We start from the raw sequence: 18,999 nt of genomic DNA, 5'->3' as shown, positions 1-18,999 counted from the left end.
CAATGATTGGTCACCGAAGATAATACATTTATAATGGCAAACGAATTACAAGGTAAATTGTGGAGTAAATTAGTAAGAAAAGGCAATTTAACTATGGGATTCTCCATCACAATTAAAATTAACTTGAAAAAAAAATTAGATGCTTTAAAAAGATCAGTATTACAGGTTAATGAAAGAGAAGCAGAGTGGCATTAGTTTAAGTGTTCATGCAAAGAAAAATGCTGGTGCAGAATTATGCTCCATTTCTGTGTGGTCGTGTTCACTGGTTCATTGGTAAGCTTCTCACTGTGTCTGTTCAGGACCACTCTGTCGGATATGGGCACTGACCCATATAATTAGCTGGAGCCAAAAGCAAATAATCCCAGCTCCAGGGATGCCTGCAGTTTCTTTCAGTCAACAATGCCTTTGTGTAGCATGAACTGATTTGGTTCACAAAGTTGACTTCATTTTAGGCTTTTGTACATGGGTGTGAGATTTTGGAGCCACTTTGATCCAAAAGGGACCTTTGGCAGAATCTTCTGCTTCCTGAGATGCTGAACCAGGAGGCAATAATATGGAGGCAGCAAGGGTGCTTATGAGAGTGGGCTAGTGGAACATTCAGTGCCCACTGTCTATTTGCCTCCACTAGACCTTCGGACTTCATTGTTAACTGAGGCCATTAAGTTGCAAAGTAAGGGAGCACTTAACCGTCTCACCACTGGGATTATTCAAGAAAAGCCAACATTATCACCTTGTCACATATCCAATAGGTCAACTACGTGGACAGCTGGTTTCATTGGAGATGGAAGGTCAAAGGCATACAGTGCCCCATTGTCTGCTGAGATCCAACCCCTGCCCTTTTTTCTGAGCCTCCTGCCGCTCTCCCCAATCACCTGCGGACCTCCACTCCCATAACCCACAAAATACTTCTTAGTCTATGGTTATCAGCAATCCTGGATCACCAGGAGTGCTCCTCCAAAAGTCATGTCTTAGTCTTTCACCACCTAGAGTCCTGAGTCCAGGTGAAGGCCTGCTGGTGGCTTCACCACTGCCTGATTGCCATTCAGTTTGGTAAGAACAGGTCTCTTACTGGACATCAACTGGCTAACAAGGCCGCCAAAGCCTCAGCATGACTCAACCCTGATGTCTTTCATATTTTCATTGCATTCCAAAGCAACATGGCTAATGTATGTCATTTGCTCACTGGGTTTGGGAATATCTGGGTGGGTCAGCAATTACAGCTTATCCCTAGTTGACCTTGAGAAGGCAGTGATAAGCTGCCACCAGTGCTGGTAGGAAGGCAGGTGCCACAGAGGAATGGTGATATACTTCCAGGTCAGCATGATGTGGCTTACAGGTCATCTTGCAGATGGTGGTGTTCCACATGTAAGCTGGCCTTGTTCTTCTTTGTGGTAAATAGAAAGAATGAGAGGTGACATCATTGAACCAAATAAGATCCCAAGGAGATCTAGCAGGGTGGATTCTAAGATGCTGCCCCTATCGCAAGACTGGTTAGGACTGGGGTAGAGTTTGAGAGTTAGAGATTTTACTTTCAAAATAGCAATATTGGGAGCCCTACTTTCATTCCAAGGGTTGATTGTGGAACTTTCTTCTCCAGAGAATAGAGAAAGCCTGGTCATTGAATTTATTCAAGACCGTTAGATACTTGAATAGTCAAGACAGTCTAGGGTAATGGTGGTCTGGAACTCCGACAGGAAAGTGAAGTTCAAACTCCAGTCAGATCAGTCATCATTTCAATTAAAGGTGTAGCAGGTCTGAAGGCCAAATGGACCACTCTGCTCCTAAATCCTATAATCAAATGAAAGTGACATTTATGTCAGGCAAGTGCACCAGACAGTGACCATCTCCAACAAGAGTGAATCAAACCATTGTGCCTTGATATTCAATGGTATTACCATCACTGAATCATCCACTATCAATATGCTGTGGGTTACCATTAATCAGAAACTGAACTTGACTAGCCACATCAATATTGTGGCTACAACAACAGAGTTGAAGCTCAAAATTCCGAGGCAGGTAATTCACCTCCTGACTCGTCAAAGCCTGTCCACCATCTACAAGGCACAACTCAGGACTGAGATGGAATACGGTCTATTTGCCTGCATCAGTGTAGTTCCAATAATGAAGCAGCTTGCTTGGTCGATACCCATCTGATAAAGTAAACAATCATTGTCTCCACTATTGATATACAGTGGCAGCAATGTGTGCTGTATACAAGCTGCACTGCAGCAGCTCATTAAAGCTCCTTCAGAAGTCTCAAAGCCTGCTACCTCTACAACCTAGACAGACAATGCAGATATATGACTGCACCATTGCCTACAAGATCGCCAAGCCACATAACATCCTGACTCAAAACTACGTCATTTTTCCTTCAAATGTCATTGGATCAAAATCCGGGAACTTCCTAAGAGCATTGTGGGTGCACATACAACTCATGGACTGCAGTGATTCAAAAAGGCAACTCTATCACCTTTTCAACAGCTGTTGGGTTGGTCAACAACGCCATAACCCATGCAAAAATAAAACAAAACACAGCATCTAAAACATGCATGCACTGTTAGAGGTGCAGTGTTTTTGTATCACTTGCTTTTACACTGGTAGTTTTTATCTTTGTAGGTATCAAACTATGACCAAATGAATATGTAGGGTCTTGTAGTTGTTGCCATGTAGCAAGTTATCTCCAGTCTGCGTTTCTGAATCAGCCAAATAAATGATATCAGCCTCAAGGATAGTGAAAATAAATAGTTGGATTCTGCATATCAAGATGTTCAAGTTCAATTGCACATGCTGAGAAAGGGAAAGGCTTGTGGTCGAAATAACAGCACAATTTGCTGGAACACTTACATGCTCCAAAGGTGACTTATCCTGAAGGATTAGTTTGAAGAACAGTCATGATATGTAGTGAGAGAGAAAAAAACTAATTTTATTGTTTTTATGACTCTGTTGTCATCATTAGACTTTTCTTATTTCACTATTTATACAATTAACTCCTGAGGTTAATCCACCCTTCCATTGGATCTTCCAAGGACAATAAAGGTATGTGTGATTTTTTTTTGCTTCAAAAATGGGATGTGCCTTTTCAGGTATTGTTGTTCTATTCCCCATGACTGTTCTCACAGATTAGATGAAAATGATGAGAAATTCATCTAAAAGGTATGAACATTTCATTACTTTTATAGAAGAAAGAAAGGTAGGAAACAAGAAATTTTAAAACCTTCAATCTATTCTACCCTCTTTTCATACTGTTTACATATCTGGTACCAAAGGTTAAAAAAAAATGAATAAAGTGGTAGTAACTTTGGGTCTATTTGTAACCTGCAGGTGTCAATTAAAAGAACTTAACTATTTACATCCATAATATTTGACCACGTTATAAGCACAAAACCATTGTCATGTCACTTTCAGTTATATAATGATAAATAATGGAATAAAAATGAAACCTACATGAAGTACATTTACATTCGATCTCAAGATGAAATTATATTTCACACACCAGATGTTCAACATTAAATCAATACCACCATCTTTTAAATATGGTAACTTTAAAAAATTGCATTAGACTCCTCTTCTGATCCATTCCCAAAATTATATTGAACATCTTTAACTACGTACCTCCAAAAAAACGTCCACATCTATAAGTCAAACTAAAAAAAAGATGCCTCCTTTCCTCCTATTTTCAATCTTTCTCACAGCACTGCATGCCAAAACACTTGTCAGCAGTTTAACATGATACACTATCCACTTTGCTCTTGTGATGCACTGGCAATTTCCCTACCTCTGAGCCAAGAGGTCTGGGTTCAAGTCCCACGGGCTCCAGAGGTGTGTCACAGCATCTCTGAACAGGTTGGAAAATGTCTACACTGTTCACTTTGCCTTCTCTCTGTCAATAGGTAGGCAAAGGAGGGGGAAAGTAGCCAACCTCTGGTTCACATTTATCCAAAAGGAAGCCCAGTCATGAAACTTGTGCCCTACTGTATGTCAGAGGATCAAGAAGAAACAATGCAAAGCAACATTGCATTTAATCATCCTGACAGTGAATAATATCCTCAAACCATTCCTCAGGAAGTTCAGCATTTAAACTAGACTTGTTTCTCAATTTGCCAGCAACAGAACTCTACTCCAAATAGCAACTTTCCTGAGAAAATAATGGGAAACCCACTGAATATTAGAAACACTACAGTATGGACAGAGGTCATCTCACCCACGGAGTCCACATTGACCGTTCAAACAGCATCCTACCCTGACTCAGCCCCCCACCCCATCCCTATAATCCCACATTTCCCATGGCCAATCCACTTAACCTGCACATCTTTGGACTGTAGGAGGAACTTTGAGCATCTAGCGGGAACCCAGACAGATACAGGGAGAACATGTAAACTCTGCACAGGTAGTCACCCCAGACTGGATTCGAACCCATGTCCTGGCACTGTGAGGCAGCGGTGCTAACCACTGATCTATTGTACCACCAGCCATTGGATGCAACCACAACCACAAAAACAAAGAATATTTGATCGTACAGTCTAGCATGGAAAAAGAGAGCTATTGCCACCCACTATCATCAAGTCTCCTGATTATACCACAAGTCTAAATTCAAGCACTGGTCAATATTCCCTGAAAAGCAAAATTGTGTTGCCACACCCCATATCTTTGGATGCAGGCAGGCAGTCTGCAGTCCAAGGTGAATATACTGATAGTGTTACAAGTGCCCAATTCATCAGTCCACAACTAGCCAATAAAGTGTTTTTTCTCTTGGTTATGTCCTTAGCCATTGTCACGTCAGATAATAGGTACGTGAAATATATTCCACTATATAAAGGACATTTGAGCTGCTCAGGGCTGGATCCCAATCTTTAACATTTTGCCAAAGCATGAAAAAAAATGCCTGCATGCAGAAGTAAGATGATAAATTAAACACTTGCGTCTTTTAAAACGTACCTGGATGCGATAACTACTTCCTCTACTGTGATAGGTTGAGTACGGGAACGATCTTGAGTACGACGTAACCTTCGTTCCACTGCTAAATTTCTAGATCGAGATTTGGTTGCCACGGACGGATCCATTGCTTTTGTTGCTTTTTCCATTTCCTAACATGAAATGTTAAACAAAATTGCACAGTTATACATTTTACAATTTACTAAAAAAGCTAATAAATCTGATTAAGTGTGCTTTGAAGAAAGCCAAAAGGCCATTCTAAAACTAAGTTTATATAAAAAAAAGGTGAGGGATTTCGATTTTAAAGGGGAGCTAAGAAATAAAAAAAAATTTGCATTACATCACAAATCAGACAGAAAACCAGATGTTGCTGGAGTCTCAGATGAGATCAGAGTCATTTCTTCTCAGTACTATATATTACCAATAAAAACAAATTACATACACGGAAAAGTGACCTCTTTGCAGACACACTCAGTTTTGCTCGTTCATCCAACTTCTCTTCATCAACTGCAAGTAAAAAGTACAGTTAGTTTTGGTTAGAATTAGATGATAATGTATCATAAAGTTACTCAATGAAACAGAGAAAGAGAGAGGGGAAACAACCCCAATATATTTTCACAACCATGCAATTACAACTCTAAACAAATGCACCCAGAACAATGGAGATTACGGGCTCGACCTTAGCCCAGAGGCAAATTAAATACAGAGGGACTGATGTTGGATTGGAAAACCAGGAAGAATAAGCTTCCTGATCATCCTGCAGTTTTTAGTTACAGGAATCCCTTTCTGGCATAGGCACAATGGACCAACGGGCCTATCAGACCATAAAACGAAGGAGCTGAAGTAGGACATTTAGTTTATCAAGTCTGATCCACCAATCAATGAGATTATGGCTGATCTGATACTTCTCAACTCCATTTTCTTGCCTTTCCCCACACTCTGGATTCACTTCATTGTAGTAACCTTACATTCACTCGTGATACAAGTGAAAATAAGAATCTATACTTGCCTTCAGTAGTTTCCATATCCGTAATTGGCCCTGGCCTACAAAATAAAGATTAGCAAATTACTTTGATAAACATTGTACGCCTGAATTTGTCTTTAATCATCCACAAATACGTTAATGCAGAAAGCATGCCAGAAAATTACAAAATACCAATGAATAAGTTATTTTGGAATGGAATTAAAGTTAGGATTGGTTTCCACTACTTAATTTGTTATTTTGTATATTTAGAATTTACTGCTCTGATGCAATGTGGAGAATGATATAAAGCTGCATTGGTAAGCTCATAACGTTGGCACCTATAATAATTTAAATTCTTTGCTTTTGCTGAATTTCCTATAACCTTTAGTCCAAATATAATTTCTGCTGCGTTTTTGATTGCTTTTATACCTACATACTACTGGCCAAAACAATATTTCAAGCAAAGTAGATAGATACTTAACAATGGATTGAAAACTACTCTATTTTCATCATATATTCGAAGTGCACAAAATCCTAACAGAAACCAAAGGAAAAACAAAAATGAAAATGTTCTCTTATGGGACACTGATCAAGTAATACAAAGTTTGTACACTCAACCCAATACTGTTCATCTCTTCCAGTTATCATCAATTATAGATATTGAAAACATAGAGTAAAGTCAATGCTAAGGCTAGAATTACATGCTTCCTTGCCATTACCTTCATAAGTGAAAGTAACTGCCTGGGATTGTTGCAGAAATTTGCCCGAGGTTTTCAAGCTACATGAATTTAAATTCATCGGGCACTACAAAAAATATTAACATTTATATACAGGTACCAGCCTACCTAGCTGTTTCTTGTCGCTCTGCTGTAGTTATAGGCTGTGTTCTAAACCTCTCAGAGGTCTTCCTATCCTCACCAAAGGCAATGTAACGTCTCGGCCTACGATGGGCCTTCTCCATTTCAGCAGGGGTGGCCAAGTCAAGGCCTGATGTCACTAAGGCAACATTAGCTTCACTTTATGCACAGAAAAGGAAATGCATGGGAGAGAAAGACAGAGCAAAAAGAGCAAGTGAGGGAAAGGAAAGAAAGGAAAATAAGGGAAAATTATAAGAACCCCAGAGAAATAGTTCCACAATAGATTACATCACACGGCATGCTTATATCATGCATGGTAGTTAACAAACTTAGCAACTACACAGCATCATAACTTGCACAGGCCAGCAACAAGCAAATTACAATATTAAAGATTTCACATGACTACTTTTCACAAAGTAATGGCTGCAAGCTAAAGCTCAAGTGTGTCTTGCAAGTTCAATTTCTAAATTGTTATCAGTGCAAACACACAATAGTTGAGCAAAAAAAAGAGTCAGCATTCAAAGTACCACCTACAGGTCCCAGTTTCTGCTGGCATTGGCTGTCTCCAGGTAAGCTCTTCGAAGTTTGGCAACAGATACCCTTGTGTCCACTGCATCAGTATCGCCACTGAATACATCTGTACTGACGCCCTGATGTTCTTCACTGTTTGAGACTTCCGGGTTATCTGGTTTTGAACATTTTACTTTAGATTTTTCAAGAGATGCTTCTTTGACTAGGTCTTTTCCTCTTCTAGCATCTGCACGAGAGTGTACCCCAGGTTTTTTCTGAATATCTAAGGCGCTCTCCCTCCGCTGATTAATATCCATAGGTTTGTACCAGTCAATTGCAGATGTCCCCAGGAGATGTGACTTTTCACCTTCCCTGCATATAACATTCATGTCAGAGACAGTTTCTTCAAGATTCTTCTCTTGCTTTCGAACCTGAGAAGGTAAAACTGCTTTACAGCTTTTCAGCCAGTTCCTAGTGCTGCCAGGCTCATTCAGTTTTGATTCAATACTGTAAACACATCTTCTTCCAAACTCTTTCTCATTTATCTCTTCAGCTTTTGTTGAAAGGCTAGTATAGCCTGGTACACAATTACCAACGATGCTGCTTTTATACTCTCTTGTCATTGTGTTGGCACTGTCCACAGTATCAGTGGACTGAACAAAGATGGGTTGGTGGATTGCACTGGGCTTACTAACTGTATTAGCAATTGGAGATTCTGACAGGAGGGAGATACAAGGAATTGCTGTCTGTTGCGGTCTTCTATGAGTGATGTCTTTGACTATTTCAGGGCTGTTCCGAATTCCTTCATCTTTCATCATTCTTTCTCTAACTTTTACTCTTGAGAGAAAAGGAGGAAACCACTCATTTATCATGAAAAGAACAGTCACTTTTGTTTATGTCTGATGTCGCCCCCAAATAGTAGAGAGACTCCAGCACACCTTAAGAATAACTAATGAACAGGGAAAACTGAGCAGTTTCTTTTAAGCAACAAAAAGGAGCAAGCACACTTTCTATTATACATTAGTTGGTGTAAAATGGTTTACAGGAGACAAATGCAAAGATACCATCTTAGTTATAGATTCCTGGTAACACTAGATATACTGCACTCACTCACGAAACAAGTAATTGTTATCCTGATGTGGAAAAGTGGGTACATCTAAGTACTTTCAAAACCTTTTGGGAAAAGAATGCAGTATTAGTTACAAAATTGATATTTTGTTGGCTCACATTTCTACTTGAAACAAAATCCATCACTGCCAGCTGCTTGATTAAACAAAAGAATTTCAACTTTTAGCTTCAAACATACAGGTATTCCTTATTCACTCAAATGGAACTTAGATCAGATCAACCACATATTTCAGCAGACATTTGGGATGGGGGAGGGGGAGCTGGACCAGCATTCACAGTATATTATAATTCTATCCCTCCAGTTTTACATTCATGTCATTTTCAGAGCTTTAAGATTTGTTAGTGGTTCTTAAAGCCTTCTTTCATCCCCTTCCAAAAGAAAGAAAAAGGATAACTTCTAGCATTCATTCAGAAAGACATGCTTTCTTTATGCTTTTGGGCACTCAGCCTTTATTTGCCCACATTTACTGCTCATTTTTCTAGTATTACCAGCAGTGCATTCAACACTAGAAAATTTCAGAACCTCAAGATGTAATTTACTTCTATTTCCAAAGCTTTCCTTGATCCCTGCATTTAATATGTATCAATTATCATTATTTGCTTTCTAATAATTCCATTAGAGAAACTCTCTTTTTCAGGCTCAATTCAATATTACAAAAAGCTAAAAACATGACTATTGTGAATATTCAACAATAAAATAAAGTCTACAAGTCCCAAACTTTTGTTTGAGAAGTGAACAGAGAGGAAATGGTTGACATCTGTTTAATTCTGAAGTTGGCAAGCCAGCAACCATTTAGTGCCTCACTGTACCCTTATGTCATGTTTACAGCACACATTTTGAAAATCCTTACTGGTACTGAACATTCTTCAAGATCTTCAATTATTTATGTGGATATGCTATTCTAGTTGTAAAATTCTGTACAATTTTGGTCAAGATTTAAAGGATGAACCATAGAATCTTTGAAATGTTTACTCATTAGTAGGCAGTGGGAATATGTGAACCTTTATGTCACTCTCTTTAGGAAGGATGGATATTTTTATTCAACCTGTTCAGTCATGTTATTTCTGGAGCAGTGGCACTTGAACCCAGGCCTTCTGGTTCAGAAGTAGGGGCACTACCAATGCATCACAAGAGTCTCCTTCGGATATGTCTGATTTGTTAGGTAGGACCAGCTAAGCTGCACACACAGTACTGCAAGCATGGTCTCACCAAGGCTCTATATAATTGCATTTCTGCTTCAAAATGCAAAACCTCTTGTAAAAAACAGTTGCCTTTTTGATTGATTGCTGGACCTGCATATTAACTTTCAAAGCCTCATAAACAAGGGCACTGAAGTCTCTGTGAAGATCAACACTTTCCAGTCTTTCACCATTGAAGACTCAATATTCAAAGGTCTGAATCTTTGTTGGTTTGGTTAATGCCAGTTGGCCAGAGCTTTTAGGAGAGTTTTTCACTGCGAGTCCTGGCAAGTTTACCAAGCTCACCTCATTAACTACCTACCCCACCCTATAGAATCCCACTCATCTCACCACATGCAGTTTCTGGAGCAACTCACTACTGCCAGGCTATCCCAGAAATGACAGCATCCCTGGTGCTAGCACTTTCTTAAAAAGCTTGATGTGCACTCGATTAGCACCATCAGTCTGAAACTATCCTGCTATTGAGAGGTCCTAGTGGATGGGGAGACAAATAGGCAGGACCTCCACTTCCCTTGACCTGCAGTGGAAGCTGACTCCAGACTATGCCAGCCTGGTCTGAGGGTGCCACCCAGGTCACTGCAGTCTCAGTCATCTGGATAGAGGTTAATGGATCATTGGAAAATTGTTAGAATCCATTAAGAAAGTCATAACAAGGCTTTGGAAAATCAAAATATAATCCAGAATCAGTATGGTTTTATGAAGAGCAAATCACGTTTACTAATTTGCTAAGGTTCTTTGAAGATGGAACAAGCAATATGAGTAGTGGGCATCCTGGAGCAGTAGTACACCTGGGCTTCCAGAAGGCATTTGATAAGGTGCCACACAAAAGCTTAATACATGAAATAACATCACATTAGGTTAGGTGCAATTTATTAGCTTGGCTAGAGGATTGACTAACTAACAGAAAGCAGAGAATTTTGATGAATGGATCTGCTAGTGTGGTGCCAAGGTTCTGGTCCTTGACCCCCAACTATTTACAATCTATGTTCACGACTTGGATATAGGGATAGAAAGTTCTATAGCCAAATTTTCAGATAACACTAAAATAGGTTGGAAAGTAAGTTGCAATTTAGCAATAAGAAATTTACAAATTAGGTTAGACTAGGTGAATAGCATATAGTTCAGCAGATGAAGCTTAATGCAGTTACGTGTGAGATTATCCACTTTACTTGGAAAAATAGAAAGGGAATTTATTATCTAAATGGAGAGAAACTTCAGAGTGCTTCAGTGCAAAGGGATCTGGGTGTTATGTATAATCACAGAAAACTGGCATGCAGGTACAACAGATAATAAAGGAGGGCAAATGGAATTTTAGCATTTATTACTGAAGAAATAGTATCAACTGCACACGCATTATGGAGACTGCACCTGCAATTGTGTACACAGCTTTGGTCTCCATACTTGGGGAGGGATGTCATCACATTGAAGGCAGATCAAAGAAGGTTCACCAGATTAATTCCAGAGATGAGGGGTTTGTTTTATGGAGTGTTTAGAAGAATGAGAGGAGATCTAATTGATGTGTATAAGATGCTAAAGGGGATTGACAAAGTAGATATAGTCCTGGAGATGTACAGCACAGGAACAAACCCTTTGGTCCAATTCGTTTATGCCAACCAGATATCCCAACCTAATCTAATGCCACCTGCCAGCACCTGACCCATATCCCTCCAAACCCTTCCTATTCATATACCCATCCAAATGCCTTTTAAATGCTGCAATTGTACCAGCCTCTACCACTTCCGCTGGCAGCTCATTCCATATATGTACCACCCTCTGTGTGAATATAGAACATTACAGCGCGGTACAGGCCCTTCGACCCTCGATGTTGCGTCACCCTGTCATACTAATCTGAAGCCGATCCCACCTACACTATTCCATGTACGTCCATATGCCTGTCCAATGACGACTTAAATGCACTTTACCTTGGTGATTCTACTACCGTTGCAGGCAAAGCATTCCATACCCTTACTACTCTCGGAGTAAAGAAACTACCTCTGACACCTGCCTTATAATTATCTCCCCTCACTTTAAAGTTTTGTCCCCTCATGTTTGCTGTCCCCATACTTGGAAAAAGGCTCTCCCTGTCCACCCTATCTCTTTTATACTTTTTCCCTCTCACCCTAAACCTTTGCCCTCTAGTTCTGGACTCCCCCACCCCAGGGAGAAGATTTTGTCTATTCATCCTATCCATATGCTTCATAATTTTGTAAACCTGTATAAGGTCACTCCTCAGCCTCTGACCTCCAGGGAAAACAGCCCCAGCCTGTTCAGCGCCTCTCTACAGCTCAAATCCTCCAACCCTGGCAACATCCTTGTAAATCTTTTCTGAACCCTTTCAAGTTTCACAACATCTTTCTGATAAGAAGTAGATGTAGAAAGGATGTTTCTTCACATGGGGTAATCCAGAAAGAAGGGTCATAGTTTTATGATAAAGGTGGGCAAATTTAAAGCAGATGAGGAGGAATTGTTTCTCTGAAAAGATCATGAATCTGTAGAATTCACTATGCCAGAGTATCGTGGATGCTAGGACATTGAGTAAATCCAAGGAGGAGACAGACAGTAATGAGTTGAAGGGTTTTGGAAAGCAGGCAGGAAAGTGGAGTTTAGGCAAGATGAAATCAGTCTCGATCGTATCAAACAGTGAAGCAGGCTCAAGGTACAGAATGATCTACCCTGCTCCTAGTTCTTATGTTCAATGCCTTACTCTACTCCATCATTTAGATGCCATCATCTTCTCTCTGCTATTGTGTTCACCTCATGTCAAGGCCAACGCTGTACTACACACACTACATTCCTGAGGAAGGGCTTATGCCCGAAACATAGACTTTCCTGCTCCTTAGATGCTGCCTGACCTGCTATGCTTTTCCAGCACCACACTTTTTGAACCTGATCTCCAGCATTTGCAATCCTCACTTTCTCGTACACACACCACTACCTGCAACATCTTTCCTCACTTGCTCTCAGCACCCTGACACCAACAACCCTACTATCCGTCAATACTGCCTAATTACACACCTCGGACACTCTCTACCTGCACCAAAAGTAACAGCTATACCACCCATTTTCATCTCCCTTTATACTTGTATCTCTCATTCCAGAGGAATACAGCCCACAGTTGGGCAGGAAGAGTCAAGATGGATAGATTGATATGATATTAAATGCCAAGGGGGGTGGGGGAAATAGTTAAATTCTCTCTTGTTGAAGATGGTTAATTGTGAGGTGCAGCAACTAAGTGCAGAAACTTCTGTAAGTGGATCAGAGATGTGCCATGAAGGTTCTTAGAGACTGCATATCAGATACCAATATCATAGTTGGTGCCCAGAAAAATTCAAGTCTGATGTTCAACATGGAGCCCCTTTTGAGCAAATAGCAAGCTGAAGCTGCAGCTACCTAGTCTGACCTCCATGTCGAGCAATATCAACACCCAGCTTGTTCAGTGCATTTGATAAAGTAGGAAGCTTAATATTAATGAGGGGAGTTGCGCCATTGCTAAGACCTCTTAATTGGCTACTGTCCACTGACTAGAAAGAAACTGACCTCGCTGTTTGGCAAACGCATACACGATGCAGTGGGTTGTGCCCAATGTCAAAGTAGACCTACTTAGACTTCTTACGCAATCCTGTTTTCCATAGTCTACATTGTTCAGCCCCTTATAAAATTTATCCCACATTTCTGTTTTTCCCACTGAAGTGGACATCTTCTTTTCTCCAGAAAGTACTCCATCTGATTAATTTTTGTCTCTTCACATTCACATGAACTGTATTAGCATCCTCTGCACAACTCATGCACCAGCTAGTTTTGTATCATGTGAAAACATAGAAATATTACATTTAATTCTCATGTACAAATAACTGACATAGATTGCAAGTGGCTGGAAGCCAAGCATTAATTGTTGCGATACTCCACAAGCCACATCCTTCCATTCTGAAAATGACCCATTTATTCCTATGTCTTCTTTCACTCTCAATCATGATGGCATAGTCACTCTAAACCCATGTGCCCCAGCTTTCTTTACCAACCTCTTGATTGAATCCTGATCAAAAGCAGACTGAAACATCTAAAATATACATCCTTCAGTTCCCCTTGAATAAGTCATTAGACATTCAGTACTGTTCTAATACAGTACTGTCACTTTTCTAAAAAGCGTTTTAGCTCAAATTATATCAAATCATATATGTTTATGGCTTTGTGTAGTACATGGTATCCCCAGATAGGCCAGCATTGTTTGCTAATCCTTACATGCTTGTGAAGATGGTGGTGGGCAACTTTCTGAATTGCTTCTGTCCTAGTTGGTGCAGGAATACTCTCAGTGCTGTTAAAGGAGGAAATTGATGTTTTTGAGGCTTTTGCACCAGTAACACTGTAGGAATGGTGATGTAATTTCATGTTTAGCTGTTTATGACATGGGTGGTGGTGTTCTGCTGAAGCAGCCTTGGTGAGTTGTTGGAGGGCAAGTTGCAGCTGGTAGGCTCCATGCATCCGGGATGAAGGAAGTGAAAGAGGAGGTTGGCTGCTGATTATTGTGAATCTTCTTCCTCAAAGGAATTGAGCTTCTTGAATGTTGTTGAAGCCGCACTAATTCAGACAAGTGGGGAGTATTCCATTACACTCCTGACCTTTGCCTTCTAAATGGTGGACAAGTTTTGGGAGTCAGGAGGTGATTTAGTTTCTGCAGAATTCCTAGCCTCTGACCTGCTGTTGTAGCCACAGTATTTAGATGGCTGGGCCAATTCGGTTTCTGGTCAATGGTAACCTCCAAGATGTTATTAATGGGGAATTCAGCAATTATGTCATTGAGAATCCCAGGGAGATGATTAGATATCCTTGTTGGAGATAATCAGTTGTGTGGTACAAATGTTATTTACTAGTCATCAGCTCAAGCCTGGATGTGGTCCAGGAATTGCTGAAAATGGACATGGACTTCTTCAATATCATCATGAATGATGCTCAACATTGTTCACTGCTGATTACATATCCCCACATCTAACTTTATAATGGTATGATAGTTGTTGATCAAGCTGTTGAAGATGGTTGAATGTCAGACACTACCCTGAAGAACTTCTGCAGGAATGTCCTGGAGCTGAGATGACTGACCTCCAACAACTAAAACCATCTTCCTAAGTGCCAGGTATGACTCTAATCAGCGCAAAGTTTTCTCGATTCCCATCGACTCGAGTTTTTCTGGAGATCCTTGATGCTACTGTCTGTCAAATGCAGCTTTCATGTAAAGGGCAATCTCTTGCACCTCAACTCTGGAATTCTCCATATTCAGATCAAAGTTGTAATTACATGAGGATCTGAGTTGCCTTTGCTGATCCTAAACTGGCTGTCAGTGAGCAGTTTATTGCTGATTTTAAGTGCCACTTGACAGCACAATCAACAAAGGCTTCTATCACTTTAAACCAATCCAGTCAATTACTACCCCACTCTTGTTGATTGGTAGTCTTTTTGTGCACAGGACATAACTGGGCAATTTTCCATACTGTAAGGTAGGTGCCCATGTTAGAACTGTATTGAGTAGCTTGGTTAGATACAAGGCTAATTCTGGAGCATAAGTCTCCAGTACTTTGCTGGAATGTACTTACGGCCCACAGCCTTCCTGCTGTTTCTTGATAATCACGTGGAGTGAATCGGATCAGAGAAAATTGGTATCTGTGATACTGGGGACCTATTGAGGAGGCCGAAACTGGCCATTCACTTGGCAATTCTGGCTGAAGATTAATGGAAATTTTTCAGCCCTGTCAATTGCACTAATTGTTGGGTTAATTTATCATTTAGGATGGGAATATTTGTGGTTCCTCCCTCACCTCTTAGTCACTTATTTATTGACTAAGTCTTGAAGGCCATTATTAAACATGAACATGAACATGAAATTTAAAAAAGTAAGACCCACTATCTAAATGCACATCCAACATAAGAAGTTAATTCTTCAACTAAGATAACAACATCACACCTGATATCATAAAATTCAATCTTTAATAGATGATTGCACAATACTTGTTTTAACCATTGAATACAGTCACAGTGGGGTAGCAGAGGAGGTGGAATGTAGTCAGGTCAGGTTTCAAGACTAGTTAGGAGGCCTCGAGGGTCGTCAGGGGGGCAGCCAGTTCAGGTTGGGAGGGTAGTCAGGGGTTAGGTGCCACTTTTTGCCAGCTCAAGGGGTAATCAGGGGATTAGGAGGGGCAGTCAGGTTTGGGGTAAATGATGGGGAGTTGATGGTATAGTTACCCAGGTATCAAACTAGGTTTCAATTTATCGAAGACTGGGGAACTGTAAAGGAATAGAATTAGAATTAAAAGATAAATTGTATCAAATAGTCCTAAGTTTACAACTCCAACTCAAGAGTTGGAAACGATCATGGGCAATTGCTCACCAAAAATCTACACATACCAGACAATTCCCACATAGCTCCATGCACCAAAGTTTCTACAGAATGCCACTACGCATCTTTAGTCATGTACTGGTCTTCATCAATCTGGAGACCAGAAGATTTAGCCCTTTATTTCATTTTGAAATACTAGGCAAGAAATGATCATTTAGGGTTAACAGCAGTCAAACAAAAGAGTCAATATCAGGAGTACAAAGTTTGATGGTTCAGGAGATAGCATAATTTCAGCCTGCATCCTTCTTTCTTTCTGGTTTTACAAATAGCTAAGTCTGAAATTTAATTTGTAGAGTCAGCACCATGAGTCATGCTGGAGGAGTGCAGAGTAAAGGTAATATAATGTAACTCTAGATTCTAACCAGACTAGGAGGGCAACGTCAATTCTTGCTATATCCCCTCTATTAACAATCACTTAATCACTGGATGGATGTTTGCTCGCTGAGCTGAAAGGTTTGTTTTCAGATGTTGCGTCACCATACGAGGTAATATCATCAACGAAATGCTGGTGTTATATCCCACTTTTTATTTATGTGTTTAACAAATTGCCATTCCAAGACGTCGCAGTAGAGCCAATGGGGAACTTCAAAACAGCGTCTACATGAAAACAACACATACACACTAAATACTGAACTACAGAGGCAGTCATGCCAATGCCCACAAACAAAGCTGCATCAGAACATTATTTCAATGAGCCACCACACACTGCAGCACTGAGGAGCTATAAACAACAGAGGAAAATCAGCTAGAGAGCGTATTCAAAAAGAACGGGACCCAATGAATACAGTCCGCCGATTTCTCAGCAACAAACCCAAACAAGCACACAAATGTGCTCAGAAACCCTAGCCACTCTCCCCTACATGAAAGATATCTTGGAAATGACTGCCGGTCTACTCAGACCTCTTGGCATCATGGAAACCCACAAACCCACCAACACTAAAGCAACAGCTAATGAAGTTAAAAGACCCGATACAGACAATAAGCAAAACAAATGTCATTTACAAAATACCATGCAAGGACTGTAACAAACACTACATTGGACAAACAGGCAGAAAACTAGCCACCAGGATATATGAACATCAACTAGCTACAAAAAGACATGACCCTCTCTCACTAGTATCCTGACATACAGATGAGGAAGGATACCACTTTGACTCGAACAATACTGAACAACCTGAGACACATACGAGAATTTCGAGAAGCATGGCATTCCAACTGGAACTCTAACAACAAACACATTGATTTGAACCCCATCTACCACTCTCTGAAAAAGAACAGGAAATGTCATCACCATAGAGTCATAGAGATGTACACCATGGAAACAGATCCTTTGGTCCAACCCGTCCATGCCGACCAGATATCCCAACGCAATCTAGTCCCACCTGCCAGCACCCGGCCCATATCCCTCCAAACCCTTCCTATTCATATACCCATCCAAATGCCTCTTAAATGTTACAATTGTACCACCCGCCACCACATCCTCTGGTAGCTCATTCCATACACATACCACCCTCTGCGTGAAAAAGTTGCCCCTTAGGTCTCTTTTATATCTTTCCCCTCTCACCCTAAACCTATGCCCTCTAGTTCTGGACTCTCCAACCCCAGGGAAAAGACTTTATCTATTTATCCTATCCATACCCCTCAATTTTGTAAACCTCTATAAGGTCACCCCTCAGCCTCTGACGTTCCAGGGAAAACAGCCCCAGCCTGTTCAGACTCTCCCTGTAGCTCAGATCCTCCAAACTTGGCAACATTCTTGTAAATCTTTTCTGAACCCTTTCAAGCTTCACAACATCTTTCCGATAGGAAGGAGACCAGAATTGCACACAATATTCCAACAGTGGCCTAACCAATGTCCTGGACATCTGCAACATGACCTCCTTACACCTGTACTCAATACTCTGACCAATAAAGGAAAGAATACCAAATGCCTTCTTCACTATCCTATCTACCTGCGACTCCACTTTCAAGGAGCTATGAACATGCACTCCAAGGTCTCTTTGTTTTGCAACACTTGTCCTTACTATTAAGGGTAAAAGTCCTGCTAAGATTTGCTTTCCCAAAATGCAGGGTCTCGTATTTATCTGAATTAAACTCCATCTGCCACTTCTCAGCCTATTGGCCCATCTGGTCCAGATCCTGTTGTAATCTGAGGTAACCCTCTTTGCTGTCCACTACACCTCCAATTTTGGTGTCATCTGCAAACTTACTAACTGTACCTCTAATGCTCCCATCCAAATCATTTATGTAAATGACAAAAAGTAGAGGACCCAGCACCGATCCTTGTGGCACTCCACTAGTCACAGGCCTCCAGTCTGAAAAACAACCCTCCACCACCACCCTCTGTCTTCTACCTCTGAGCCAGTTCTGTATCTAAATGGCTAGTTCTCCCTTTATTCCATGAGATCTAACCTTGCTAATCAGTCTCCCATGGGCAAGACAGGAAATGACACCACCAACCCAAGGAAACCTAAACACAAATAGAAAGTGGGACACAACACCTGCGCTTCACCGGAGGCTCATTGATGATGTTCCTTAGTATGGTGACAAAACGTCTGAAAAAACAAATCTTGCAGCTCAGCGAGCAAACTTACATACAGAACCTCAAACAGAGCTACAAATCTTCTCAAAACTCGCTAATACTTAATCACTTTAAATATTTGTATCCACTGACATTAATTATCTATAATAAAATAGCCACTATAATACATATTTTTGATAGTCTTGAAGCATTCAAACCTTGCTCTGCAAATTTAAAATTATAATTATTTGGTTTGCATTACTTTAGCACAAAAACTCACTGGACTATAATATATACAGTAACTGCATAACAGTAAACGAAGTTTAGGATTCCTATTGTAAATTACTTCATTTTTTTGACTGGGTCAGGGTGAAGTGAGAAGGAAAAAAGATCATTAAAAGGGACGGTAGTCAGGGATTGGTGGAGCTAGTTATCAGCCCACGGGCTGATCAGGGGGTCATTCATTTACAAGTATTTAGCCTTCTGCCTTCCACATCAACAG

The 18,999-nt window shown here is 40.5% G+C and overlaps 1 protein-coding gene across 8 annotated transcripts in view; it reads right to left on the bottom strand.

Annotated features, from left to right (window-relative positions):
* The window catches only part of svila (supervillin a), a 340,124-nt gene that overhangs the window by 124,508 nt on the left and 196,617 nt on the right, over nt 1-18,999 (bottom strand). For 7 of the 8 annotated variants that reach the window (XM_072576064.1, XM_072576065.1, XM_072576066.1 and 4 more), the window contains 5 exons: nt 7,288-8,100; nt 6,742-6,912; nt 5,942-5,976; nt 5,375-5,439; nt 4,936-5,084 (listed from right to left, as the gene is read on the bottom strand). In XM_072576064.1, coding sequence (XP_072432165.1) covers nt 4,936-5,084; nt 5,375-5,439; nt 5,942-5,976; nt 6,742-6,912; nt 7,288-8,100 — 1,233 coding nt within the window. The remainder of the gene's footprint in view (nt 1-4,935; nt 5,085-5,374; nt 5,440-5,941; nt 5,977-6,741; nt 6,913-7,287; nt 8,101-18,999) is intronic. The other variant, XM_072576069.1, reaches the window with a different exon arrangement.

Source organism: Chiloscyllium punctatum, chromosome 8 (assembly GCF_047496795.1).
Source record: "Chiloscyllium punctatum isolate Juve2018m chromosome 8, sChiPun1.3, whole genome shotgun sequence".
Lineage (NCBI taxonomy): Eukaryota > Metazoa > Chordata > Chondrichthyes > Orectolobiformes > Hemiscylliidae > Chiloscyllium > Chiloscyllium punctatum.
This window is presented reverse-complemented; position numbering and strand designations above follow the sequence as displayed.